General features: G+C 37.9%; 1 protein-coding gene across 1 annotated transcript; it reads left to right on the top strand.

The window, feature by feature from the left end:
• The first annotated feature begins 253 nt into the window (after positions 1–253).
• Positions 254–12,164, top strand: lrrc56 (leucine rich repeat containing 56). The gene is given in 15 exon segments (XM_032578228.1): positions 254–333; positions 461–638; positions 1,245–1,332; positions 1,730–1,802; positions 2,802–2,898; positions 3,705–3,902; positions 5,559–5,727; positions 5,829–6,020; positions 8,414–8,481; positions 8,639–8,674; positions 8,676–8,782; positions 9,813–10,024; positions 10,135–10,292; positions 10,294–10,465; positions 11,282–12,164. Coding segments are annotated over 14 exon segments (1,887 nt in total). The 5' UTR covers positions 254–333; positions 461–473; the 3' UTR covers positions 11,434–12,164.
• Positions 12,165–12,904: the final 740 nt, after the last annotated feature.

Raw genomic sequence — 12,904 nt, 5'->3', positions numbered from 1 at the left:
CCTGTAACCGAACTCGCAAACATATACAGTTGTAACTAGAAAGCATACAGTCAAATATTTATGGTAATCTAAAACTGTCACATTTTCAGGATGCATAACGTTTGCTATGCTCACATTTTAAAATACAATACATTTTAATAAATATTTAACTTAATAGTGAGCACTTTTCTGTTTCCCCGACTGGTAGCCTGAACATTTCATATGGCGATCGGGAACTACATATCCCAATGAGCCACGGGTTCGTATCCAGGAAGTTGACCCCGGTTGCCAAGTAAACTTTTGTCTGTTTAGATGATCTGTAAACTGTATTGACAAGACTACTCCTTGCGTCAGGTAAAAATATCTAACTTGATATAATTTACGTACAGTGCACTGTTACTTTGTTTACAGCTAACTGTTAGAAAAGTCTTTCATAAACGTTAGCTTCATAATTATTGTTCATGGCTTCTTTCTTCTTCAGATTGTCGTGAGAAATGAGTGTGTGTCATGACTCTGTGGTCCTGGAGGTCCGGCCTGTTACAGCACGGGTTCAAGTGACTGAGCTGAGCGGTCCAGGGAGCATCAACCCAACTCCTGCCTGTAAACCGAATCAAGACCCAGACAAAGCAGTGGAACCATACCTTTCTCCAAAAAGATTGGTACGCTGTCTGTCAAAAACACCTTAAAATCAATCATTTTACATCTTAATGGACAAACATTCATGTTACTCGTGTGCAGTCTATAAAACACATCTTCTTTTAAGGATTTGCTGCATAGAATTACAGTGCCTTGCAAAGATATTGATACCCTTTGAACTTGTCCCTATTTTGTCACATACATTACAAGGATTTCATGTCATAGACCAATGCAAAGTACAATTCTGAAATTGAATCTCTGACAAGTTGCTGAAATGCACATTTCTTTTTTTATTTTTTGTTAAAAATGTTTTTAAAAACCATGCATCATTTTCTGGAACTTCACTTTTATACAATATTTTGTGCTGGTTTATCACATAAAATCTTCCCACAGTACAGTTCAGTTTGTGGCTTTAATCTGACAAATGTGAGAAAGTTCAAGGGGTGTGAATACTTATTGCAAGGCACTATTATGAGAGAACTGTTGGTGGTGTTTAAAGTTGATGTGGCCAGACAAAAAAACCTTCACACCACATTTATGGTACCATTTAGAGAATTAAGATTTTGGAGACATATAATTTAGCTGCATTGTTATGGTATGGCATGTCTACTATTTTTGTCCCTCTACAGAAACTGTTGTGCGGTACTCATGACCTCTCTCTTGTGAACCATCTGGAGATCTGCGTAGACACCCAAGAAAATACACTGGGTGACTTTGGTGAGAAATAACTTACAGTTCAAGCCGTATTATAGGCCTTTCAATCAAACCTTTTTGGAAACAACAGCGCCTCTTACTTGTTCTAGCTGTTTGCTTTAGAAAAAGACAGTTACCATCAGGCAGATTTAGATGTCTACAGTGATAACTGAAAAGGAGAATGTTTACTGCGATTCATCTTTGTTCTCTCAAAAATCCTAGATTTCATCATGAGTTCATGATTGATGGAAACTGTATGTACAGTTCACAAGGTTCATATTTTAGTCATGTTTCCTTTAACATAGGGATTGGGGAGGACTAAACTTTTGAAGATATGAACTGAAAATGAGGGAAATTTCTGTATTGAAATACAACATACATCTGTCATTAAAAGTGATAGAAATATGGCTTTGCTTATCAGTTTTTCTTGCAGGTGCTTACTTGCCCAGATTAGAGCAGCTGAAAATGAACAACAGCTTCATCATGTCATTGAGGTAGGTACTAAAACACTGATGTTATCTTCTTTCTTTGCTTAGTATGTGAGGGAAATTAATTACAGTAAATCATCATTACAGCTTCCATACTATTCAAGAAGGATTTCACCCTTTAGCCAAAAGTAAAACCCGCTGCTTGACTTTTTCACATTTATATATTTCTCTTAAAACATCTATGACTTAATCAAGAGAAGGGGGAAATGATTGGGGATTCACTGCTAAGCTTCACTTATTGAGCTATGAGAAATGGTCCTCTGAGTTAGACAATGCATCTAGAAGATTGGTGTTCACTGGAATGCTGCGCTGTTGTGCAGCTGTTATAATCTGTTGTGCTTTACTCCGACATTTCCACCATTTCTCCCACAATACAGGATGTGCAGTTTGCAGCTTGTAAACCAGACTACCAGAGGTGTGCTGTTTCCTGCAATCTTGGAGATACTACCGATACACGTGTTTAAGCTTCACCACCTGTTTCACAATGACACAATAGAGGGGGTTTTGTTTCGTATCACATTTCAAATGTATTCATTTCACACTCAAAGAAAAGGACGGAAAATATCGTCCACTTTTTTTTTTTTTAGATTGTCCTGCCACATCAGAAGGCCACATCTGGGCCATTGAAATCTCTGGTTATAATTTGAGAAATGTCTGGAAGATTAAAAAAGAGCAAACAAAAAGTTAAAGATTTGTCTGCTCCACCCTGAGACCAGTGGAGCAGAGCCAGTTGGACACGTGCTGCCTCTGATAGCGCTTCCTGCTCACGGCTAAGGGAGCTGTAGCAGAGAGCATGATCCAGGGTTAGATATATTTTAAAGCTGACTTCTTTTAAAATGTACAATAGGGGTAGATTCGTAGAAGAAAAGCAAAATAGAATTTCCAATGGAAAAAAAATTGTTTCAATTTCTAAAATGAAACTTAGCTGGCCTTTCTCATTATTGACAGCAGTATCATCTCCTTACGCTGCCTGTCCCTCTACTTTGTGCTGCTCTGTCTCTCTAGAGACCTGGGAACCACCCTGTCCCACCTGCAGGTGCTGTGGATGTCTCACTGTTGCCTTCAAGACTTAAGCGGCATTTCTACTTTTGATTCTCTTAAGGTAGATTATAACAGTCATAGGAGATTGCTTAAAAACTAATACTGTGATCAGCATTTATCGTTGTTAGTAAAGATCCTTGCAAAAGTATCTGTACCGCAGGAACTTCTCTTCAGTTACAACCACAACAACAAAAAAAACCTTCAATGTGATAGAACAACTCAAAGTAAAATTTGCAGAAAACAGCAGAGGTTTGTGAGAGATAACAAACTGTATGTGACTCAGGTATGATGAGGCAGGGACACATCTAAATCCTGCAGGACACCGGCCCTCGAGGCCTGGATTTGAGGATTCCTGGTCTAAATCCAGTTGAGGATCCTCTGAGAAGACTTGAAGACAGAAGTTCCCAGATGCTCTCCATCAACTCTGACTGAGCTTCAGCTGTTTTGAAGAGAAGAATGAGGAAAATCTCTAGATATGCAGAACTGGTGGAGAGAGACCGCCCAAAAGACCTTCATTTGTAGTTGCATTGAATTGCCGTGAATGGTGGTTTTACAAAGTGTTAACTCCGGAGGGTTGAATAAATGGCACAGTTTTCAAATTAGAATTTGCAGAAAATATTAACTACTATTCAACCTTTTTTGCTTAACTTCAGGATTTTGCTCTACTTTGTGTTGGTCTATCACATAAAATTCTAATAAAATACATTGAAATTGTTGTAATGTGACACAAATGTAAAAACTTTCATGAGATGTGAATATATATATTTTTTTACATATTTCCAAGGTTCTATATTTAAACTTGCTCAATGTGTTTCTTTCTGTGTGTTTCTGTGTGTTCACTTTCTGTGATCCTTGTTCCTGCTTCAGGAGCTCTACCTACCCTATAACAATGTGTCCGACCTAAGTCAGGTTCCCATGCTGGAGAACCTGCAGCTTTTAGATTTGGAAGGGAACTGTGTGGACGACCTTATCCAGATTCAGTATTTGGGTTTGTGTCCCAATCTCCAAACTCTCACCCTGGAGGGGAACCCTGTGAGCAAACGCCCTAACCCTGCTTCCCCTCAGGTAGGGAATTTCTTTTGGTATTTTTTAGCATGCAACTAAATCAGTCTGTATATATTTAACTTTGCATTTTTCCATATGACAAGAATTGTCCTGGCTTATCATCTACATTGTAATATTGTTTGTTGCTTTTCGCTAGAATCAGTAACATGTAAAGGACCAAAAGTCCAAATGCTTTGTTTTGTGCATCAACCACTTGACGATGTACATTTGAAAATGTACTCTGCAGTATGTTTACTGTATTTTAGGATTTCTCAAGTTAAATTTCCCCCAAGAGGGTGAAGTTATCAAAGTGGCAGTAGTCTGGCAAAATCTAAAAGAAGCCTGTGAACGGTTGGAGTTGAATAAGTCTTGTGCAAGGAGCTGGGCAGAGCTCCTAAACAGGAAGTGTTGTATTCAGTTGGTGTTGTAAAAGCCTGCTTGCAAATGCAGCTCGTGCCTGTGATCATCCACCAGTGTCTCCTGTGCTCGCAGGCTGTCGGTGTGCTGGCACATGAAAGTATTTGTGGCGATCTGCTTCTGGCCACACAAAATATATCAAAACCCAAAACTTAACAGTTGAATAGCTGACAGCGTTTTACAGAGATGCATCATAGCAAACAACAGGTTTGTTGTGATGTTGCAGAACAAAATCTCACTGTAAACAGGGCAATACACTCTAAATGTCAAGTAGATAAATCAACTCTCTATGCCTCTGTTATTTTCCTGGATGCATGATACCAAGCCGCATTTAGCTGTGAGTTTTTTGGACCTTTGTGAATGTGTTTATTTACACCCACCAGTGGAGCATTAATTAGGAAACTAGGGCAATGAGTGGAGATGCTGAGCTGAATATGCATTAGGCATGTGCTTTGTAGTAATTGTGGGATTCTTGGGTTTGCTCTCTCTCCCCCCAAATCAACACTTCTCTCTCTGTCTCTCTTTCCAACACACACAAATGCACACATCCGCTCACTTCCTCTCTGTTAGATGATCTTTCTCTTCCCTCTTTCTTTTTGGTTTTATCCTTGCCGGTCTCTCTTTCTTTTTTTATTCACAGCATCTGTGGGATTTAGTGAAAGCCAGGAGTGACGAGCCCCAGTTTGATTTCTCGGTAGCTAAGAAATTCACTGTGCAATGAATTTGCAAGGGTGTGCCTTTGCAAATCAACATTGAGTGCAGTACATCATTTCCATCTAGTAATAACCTGTTCCAGACATTAGATTCAGATACTTTTAGACTAAACGCAGGAAATGTTCAAAAATATTCATCAGACCAAAAAACAGAAACCGTTTTAATGGAGAAAAGTGGGCCTAGTTAAAACTATATTTGATACCTGCTTAAAGCTTCTTATTTGCAACAGGTACTTTTAGTCTGACAAAAGAGCCTCATTGGAACTTATATACTAATTAATTAACTATGACTGCACATAAATAATAGCCACTGATCTGTCTATTTGGGGATTTTATGTGTCAGACCAACACAATGTCATTGAAAAATTGTGAGCCAGAAAGGAAATGATACTGGACATAGATTTAAACTTTGACTGGACCCTTGGGAGACATAATTATGTGTCGATCTTTAAATATTTTCCTCTTAATAAATTTTGAGGTGAAACACAGATGTGTCCCCTACATTTACATCGTCTCTCCTCGTCATTGTTTTCTCTCCTTTGCTTAGGCTGAAGAGTATAATTACAGAGCAGCAGTGAGGGAGTTGGTCCCTCAGTTGCGTTACCTAGATGATGTGAAGGTGGAGGAGGACAAGTTGACCTGCTGCAGCACCATGCAGGAAGACTGGGACATTCTAGGAATGTCTTTTCAAGAGTCCAACTCTTTCAAGACTGCTGGTAAAAATAAAATAAAATAAATGTTTGAATGCACATCTTTATGCAATATATTTGATTGCAAATGTCTCTGTTTAATTGACATCTAACTTCTCAATTTGTAGAAAAGATAGCAAGCCATCTACGTTATTGTGCACACATTACTGGTCCTTCGGGTGTCAGACCTACGTCGTCTGCAAACATGAGGCCCATAGTGGCGACCGGGCACAAAGTTCTTTCCTCTCCAGGATCAAGACCAACGTCTTCAGACTCTGATGTAGCATCAGTAGAAGCAGAAACCAGCGCCCTTACGCACGGTGTGGCTCAGCATTGGTTAATCCTGACATGCATTTAGTTTTAGTGATATGTTCTGTTCTTTTTTTTTTATTTAATATTTTTATTAGAAGGGAAAGAGACATTACAGGCAAAATCTTTACTCTTAACAAAGTATGCCGTGATATACATCTTCTTTATGGCATCGATAGAAACGAACAGGTTACAGAAATAGAAGAGGTAGAAAGTACCTAACTGACAAAAGGCATACAATTTACCTCCTATGAGTATTTTTCTTTTTCATACGAGAACAAGACACAAGAACAAACCTAGTAAAAAAAAAAAAAAAAAAAAAAAAAAGGGGTGGGATGGGGTGTAGCATTCAATCCGGGGGAAGAGACTGAAGAGAGTGAAAGAATGTCATGAAAGGGCACCATAAGTTATAAAATCTGGCTGAGTTGCCTTTCACTGAATATCTAATTCTCTCCAGTTTTAGAAAGGACATGGTGTCTTTTAGCCACTGATTGCTAGAGGGTGGTTTAGTTAATTTCCAGTGGAAAAGAAGACGGCGTCTTGCCAATAAGGAAGTAAATGCTAAGACGTCCAATTGATTGGAAGTGAACTGTTTGTAGTTAACTGGAAGCCCAAATATGGCAACATGGGGAGAAGGTTTAATATCCAATGAGAGTATCTTTGACATAGTAACAAAGTAGGTCTGCCTAAAAACTATGAAGTGATGAACAGGAATAAAACATGTGAGTTAGATTACAGGTAGGCGCACGACATTTCTCACAAATGTCAGAAACGGAGAAAAATTGCGACAATCGATTTTTAGAGAGATGAACCCTGAAGAGAACTTTAAACTGGATAAGAGAAAGTCGAGCACAGATTGAGCTTGAATGAATTTTTTTAAGGGCATTATTCCACCAATCCTCTCCCAAATTTAGACCAAGTTCGAGTTCCCAAGCAGCCTTAATCTTAGTAATGGGTGAAGAATTAAAAGACAGAATTTCATTATAAACTTTAGAGATATATGACCTTTGAAGAGGATCCCAACTCAGGAACAGCTCCCAGTACAGGTTTGGTGGCCTAGAGGGAAAACCGGGAAACAGAGCCCTGGCAGCAGTGTCTGATTTGAAAGTACCGGAATAGATGGGAAGGGGGGAGATTAAATTCTGATGCAAGGTCTGTAAAGCTGCGAAAAATACCTTCTTTGTAAAAATCCTTGAAACAAGACAGCCCTTTATTATCCCATGACAAAAAGGCGGGATCTGTGAGTGCTGGTTGAAACAAGTGGTTCCTCATTAAAGGAGCAAGTGTAGATGCTGAGTTAAGTTTGAAATGCCTCCTAAACTGGCACCAAATTTTTAAGACAGAGCGAACTACTGGGTTGTTCAGTAAAGCCAGAGGGGTTGGATGTAATGGGAGAAGTGAGAAGAGCAATTAGTGAGGATCGAGAGCATGATTGTGCTTCCAACTTGCACCATGGGAAGTTCAAGGATCCAAACCAAAATGAAATTTTGTGGATATGGGCCGCCCAATAATACAGCAGGAAGTTTGGAAGTGACAAACCACCGTTGAATTTGCATCTATGAAGAGTGGATTTGCGGATTCTGGGTGATTTACCACACCATAGGAAGCCAGAAATAACTTAATCCAACATTTTAAAGAAATGTTTCGGCAGAAACAGTGGAAGACTATTGAACAAAAATAAGAATTTAAAGTCAAAGTATAGTATTGTTCAGTTGAGATTGATGATTGACCTTGTTTTTTTGGTCTTCCTTTGTTTTCTTTTTTGTCACGTAAGACAAATCAAAAAAAATTTTTTAGTTTTTTTTTTTTCTCTTGTTTGTTTGTTTTTTGTTGTTTTGATCCATAGTTGAGAAAAAGGGGCAGATATTATAAGATTATTTTCTTCTTTCTGCTACCTTTCATTTCATTTTTTTAAATTATTTTATTTATTTTTTTCCTTGTATTAAAAATTTTTTTTTATTTGTATTGAATGAAATGAATAAAAAAAAAAAAAAAAAAAAAAAAAAAAAAAAAATTTAGGTAAAACATTCATTTTAATTGCATTGATTCTACCTATAAGTGAAAGAGGTAAACTATTCCATCTTCGGAGGTCCAATTTAATTTTAGCAATTAAAGGCAAAAAGTTAGCAGCAAAAAGAGAGCTTAATGACCTGGTTATACTGACGCCCAGGTACTTAAAACCAGAGCAGCTCAACTTGAACTGAATGTCGGAGTGTAAAAGCTTTAATGCAGCTGCGTTGATAGGGTAGCATTCAATGTTCTGTTCTGAAACGCATGAACAGTAAACAATCCAAACAGCAGCCACCCTGGCCTAACAGTGCCACCAAGAGGCTCTCGTTGTATCACCTTGCAAGATGCATTTGTAATTTCCTGCTGTCTCTCTCTCATCTGCTGGTTGGTGGAGGAGCTGGCAAGATCCTGTTTTGTGGGAATCCTGTGCAGGCTGTTCGAGCAAGGAGAGAAAAGCTGAACGTGAGAAACAATGCATCTATCTGACTCCCCAAATCAATACACTCAATCACTGATCAAAACAATAGAGATGAAAATTGCTACTGGTCTGATACAGTACAAAAAGTAAGCTCACAGTAAAAAAAAAAACAACCTGTTATCTCTCTCTACTGTCTCTTAGACGGCACCAACCAGATCCTCTTTGATCCCTTGCGAACCTTCCCATCTATGTGCCAGAACACACGTATGACCTAAAGGAGCCTGATCCTGAAGAGCGTGTCAATGTGTTTGCAGAGCTGCGGGCCTGGAGGGAACAACACAGCAAGTAAAAATTGATTGCAAACCTCACTTTTATTTATGCTCTTAGCTTAATATTGTAAAAGCCTTTTTGTGTTAGTCTTTGGCTCACGTCTCATTTCAGATGTGGTTGAATCACATTTTTAGCCTTTAACCATATCTTTACAAGGGGAGGGTGTTTTATCCATGAGGTAGAGAAAGCGCTAAAGAAGAAGAAAACAGAGATCTTTCAGGGCACACTTGGAAACCCAGGGGTAGGAACTACCTGTGCTTATAAATACACTGAGATGTAAATATTTTCTCACTTGGCTCAAAATATATTAGTTATCTTATCTTATGGAGTGATTGTGATAGGATTTCATCCTGCAATTTCACCTGCCTTGCCTGCTGGTGGCGGTCAGAAGGTCCGGTGATACCAGTGCATGGCAGCTTTACTTCTGTCAGACTGCCCCAGAACAACTGTGACTACAGTGTAGTCACTGTGTGAATGGCTGAATGTAATGTGAAGCACTTTGGGCTCCTCTGGACTTGATAAAGTGCTGTACAAGTAAAACCCATTTACCATTTATCAGTATGAAATCTGGAATAAATGTCTGAACGGTAAATTATTTTTCTTAATCTGGGAGCCCGTTTATTGCAAGATACTTTTAAAAAAAAGGAATGAGATTTGTATTATTATGAGATCTGGAGACACAAAATCCTTTTCAAGACATTCCTCATAAAATGGATCTTTTTCTGTAAATATCATAGAACAAAACAATTGGGCTCATCAATGTGAATCTGTTGAGGTTATACACGTTAAAATGAACACTATCTGTGTCTGTAAATGGTTTCTGTAAAAGGCAAGTTGACATGAAAAAGAAAGGGGTGTTAAATGTGGATTTATTTGTCATTGAAATATTATATCATATTACAATTACATTATTTCTTATTATATCATGCATCCCCATTGCATACCTCAACTAATTGTAGCTGTGCTCACTGATCATGTTATTTTGTGGAAGAGATCATGAAACATTTGGGAACTACTGCTGTATTTTTTCTAACTTGTTTTCCAGACATCTAGCAATTATAGAGAAAGAGCGATTGCCACGGGTCCTGGTTATTCACCATTCTGATGAAAAAGAGCACAAAAGTGAGGAGGAGGAGGAAGAAGAAGACTTTGGTGGTATGAAGAGCGACAGCAGTGACGAAGATCAAGAAGAAGACAAACTCTGTGACGGCTTAGCTACCGGCTCACCAGACTCATCATTTCAGTCTCTCTCCCCAGGTGAAATATTGAATCCATAAAGCAACTAAAGTAACTACTTTTTACATTTCTGTACGTGATTACTCAAACTGTAACAGTTAAAAAGGATTTTTCTTTCTTATTGTTGTCAGACCTGAATCAACAAGAAACATCTTTCCCCAACATGGTCCCACTATCCCTGTCTACAGTCACCACACCTTGTCCTTCTCCTCCTGTTCATGTCACTGCAGCTCCCATGAACACGAAGCTGCCAGGCATTCGTGCCCGTAAGCTTCGTCTCTCCCTGTCCCCATCCAGAGCAGCTCGGCAGAAAAGACTTGGCCCCTCAAACAACGTCAGCTGCAACAGAAACAGAACTGACGTCCAAGAGACATTTGGCAAGGGCCACTTACTCACCCCATCCACCTCTGAAAAGTTATCCATGTGAAGGACCAGTGATTTCAAGGTATGACAATAATAACAGTTATTTTTTAGGCTGATTTTTATATTGTTTTGTTTAAATTGTTAAACTCCAATTTAAACAAGGATACCATTTATTTAATTTGCATCTGTTGAAAACTTTATTAACTGTGAACATCCAGACACTATTGCAAATGGAGAATTGTTTTTCAATTGGCATCAACTTTATTAGGTGTTCAAAATCATTACATGAATCCCTACCATTGGTCATCAGCTCAGATTTCTTTGAAATTACTATTCAGATTCCAAAAAATCTGTCTATATCTTTTATTTTTTCCTTAGTTTTCCTTAGTTTATTTTTTCATAGTTTTGTGCTTTAAATGTTTCTTCCGTTTTAGGTATTCCATTTATTTAAAATTAATCTTAATCATATTAGATTTTAAGTGTGTTTTACTTATATATTAAAAAAATGTCAAAGTTGACTTTTGTTCCAAAAATAAAATACAAGCTGTCTTTCAAATAAATAATGCGCAGATATGTGTTTTTGTACTGATGCTGTGCTTATTTAACACCAGTGAATATTTGATCATCTTTCATTTCTTTGTCCAGAAATGAGATTTTGCAACTTGTCAAATACAAAATCACATCTTTTAGGTCTTCAGTTGAGGAGGTGTAATTACAACAAGTGCCAGTTAAAAAGCATATTTTTAAAATATGTGTCTTTAGCAAATTAATTGTCAATATAGTTAACAAGACAAAAAGATTTGTGAATCATAAATGTTTCAATTTTACATATATATATTTTTTTTTAGACCAGAATTTTTTTTTCTTATGATTAGAACTTTTACTTGTATTATCTTTCAGTGCGGTTATGGACAGGTCCCAGTCTACCTTTGACCTCCAAGCAAAAGATGTCAAAAATCCTCCAGAGACCAGTGATATCCCGCCCTCACACTGCTAGAGCAGTTCTGCAGAAACATCCCCAGCACCATCTACTCCAACCGTCCAGAGGGAGCTCAGACCTGGACTGACACCAGGCCGGCCTGCCTTCTAGGCATTAGGCCTTGTCATTTCTGTTCAGTTTGTACATTCTTTATTCAGCTCTGGTTAATTTCTAGTTGCTCGCAGTGCACAAAACCACAGGTTAGAGGCGCTGAGGAAACAGACCAAAAAATATGGCACAATCTTGCATCTAAGTGTAAACCAATGTCGGAGAATCACTTATACAGATGCCCAATGTTTTACAGTTGTTTCTATATTGTATTTGGTATCTCCATAAAACCACATTCAGGGCTGTTATGGATATTTAATTGTAGTTTCACACTAAATACAGGCATAAATCTCATCAATAGACCTTCATACTTATCCAGCAGTTCTCTCTTTTTTCCACTCTTCCTTTGGGAAGTATTGTAGGAATTCAGACATAAGTTTGGAGGTGGTGTTGACCCTGGTTTTTGGGTCACAGCCAGAGGAACTGGGGAAAGAGGACCTAAAGAAACACACACAGACCCCCCCAAAAAAGGTAACCCTCATGTGAAATATCCCAGAATGGGACACATCCCTCTATTTGATCCATTGATTATAATTTTTTAGATCATGTTTTGAGAAAGCAGGGAATCTTTATGTTTTAAGATCTGTACCCTTGATGTGTTCGAAATAATTTATTTATCAAACGATTTTGAGTGCTTTCAGGATACCCATGTTGAGGGAAGCTATTGTTGTTGGAAAATAAGCACAATTAAAGGTTTGTTATAAACTTCAACTTTAAGAACTGTTTTTTTTCCTCAAAACCATCATATTTTACTCAGTTAAAGTAGTAAATGAATCTATTCAGTTACACATGAAAGTGTAACTATAAAGCAAAACTTGAAGAAATTTTTTCCCCAAATATGTCATTTCGAATTATAGGAGCGATTGTGGCAAATCTAACTGATGTAAGAATCTGATACAGCCTCTAGAGGGCACAAGCTGTACACTTTTTTAAAAACAACATTGCTTTCACAACCTTTTGAAAAGCCATGAAATAAACTGTAAAACTCAAGTCCTTTTTTTCTATCTTTTCACCCCATCAGATTAGTCAAAATGAGTCTAATGTATCATAAACGTTTGCAAGAACTTATTTTAAACACACACTAATGAAATTTAAAGGGAAAAAGAAAGTGTACTGAATCATGATAAGCAATGGAGTGGAACAAATGAAATTCAGTTGAAGTTCAGATCTTGTTATTGTGACTTATTGCACACTGTTTTCCTATAGTAATTGGAAATCACCTCTCTGCTCAACTATGAAGGACAATCCGAGACTAATGTGTCGCAAGAACTCACTGAAAACCACCAGCTAGATGAGGACAAGACACATTCAATATCTTTGCTTTACCCGAGGGTATATAATGTTGAGACAAGTTTGTTTCGAAGATGTCACAAACATCATTATGTCTAGTTTCATTTCAGGGGAACTGCTTTAACCGGAAAGTTGATATTACTAAGCTTGCCCAGAGTATG

The sequence above is a fragment of the Xiphophorus hellerii genome, chromosome 2 (genome assembly GCF_003331165.1).
Source record: "Xiphophorus hellerii strain 12219 chromosome 2, Xiphophorus_hellerii-4.1, whole genome shotgun sequence".
NCBI classification, from domain to species: domain Eukaryota; kingdom Metazoa; phylum Chordata; class Actinopteri; order Cyprinodontiformes; family Poeciliidae; genus Xiphophorus; species Xiphophorus hellerii.
This window is presented reverse-complemented; position numbering and strand designations above follow the sequence as displayed.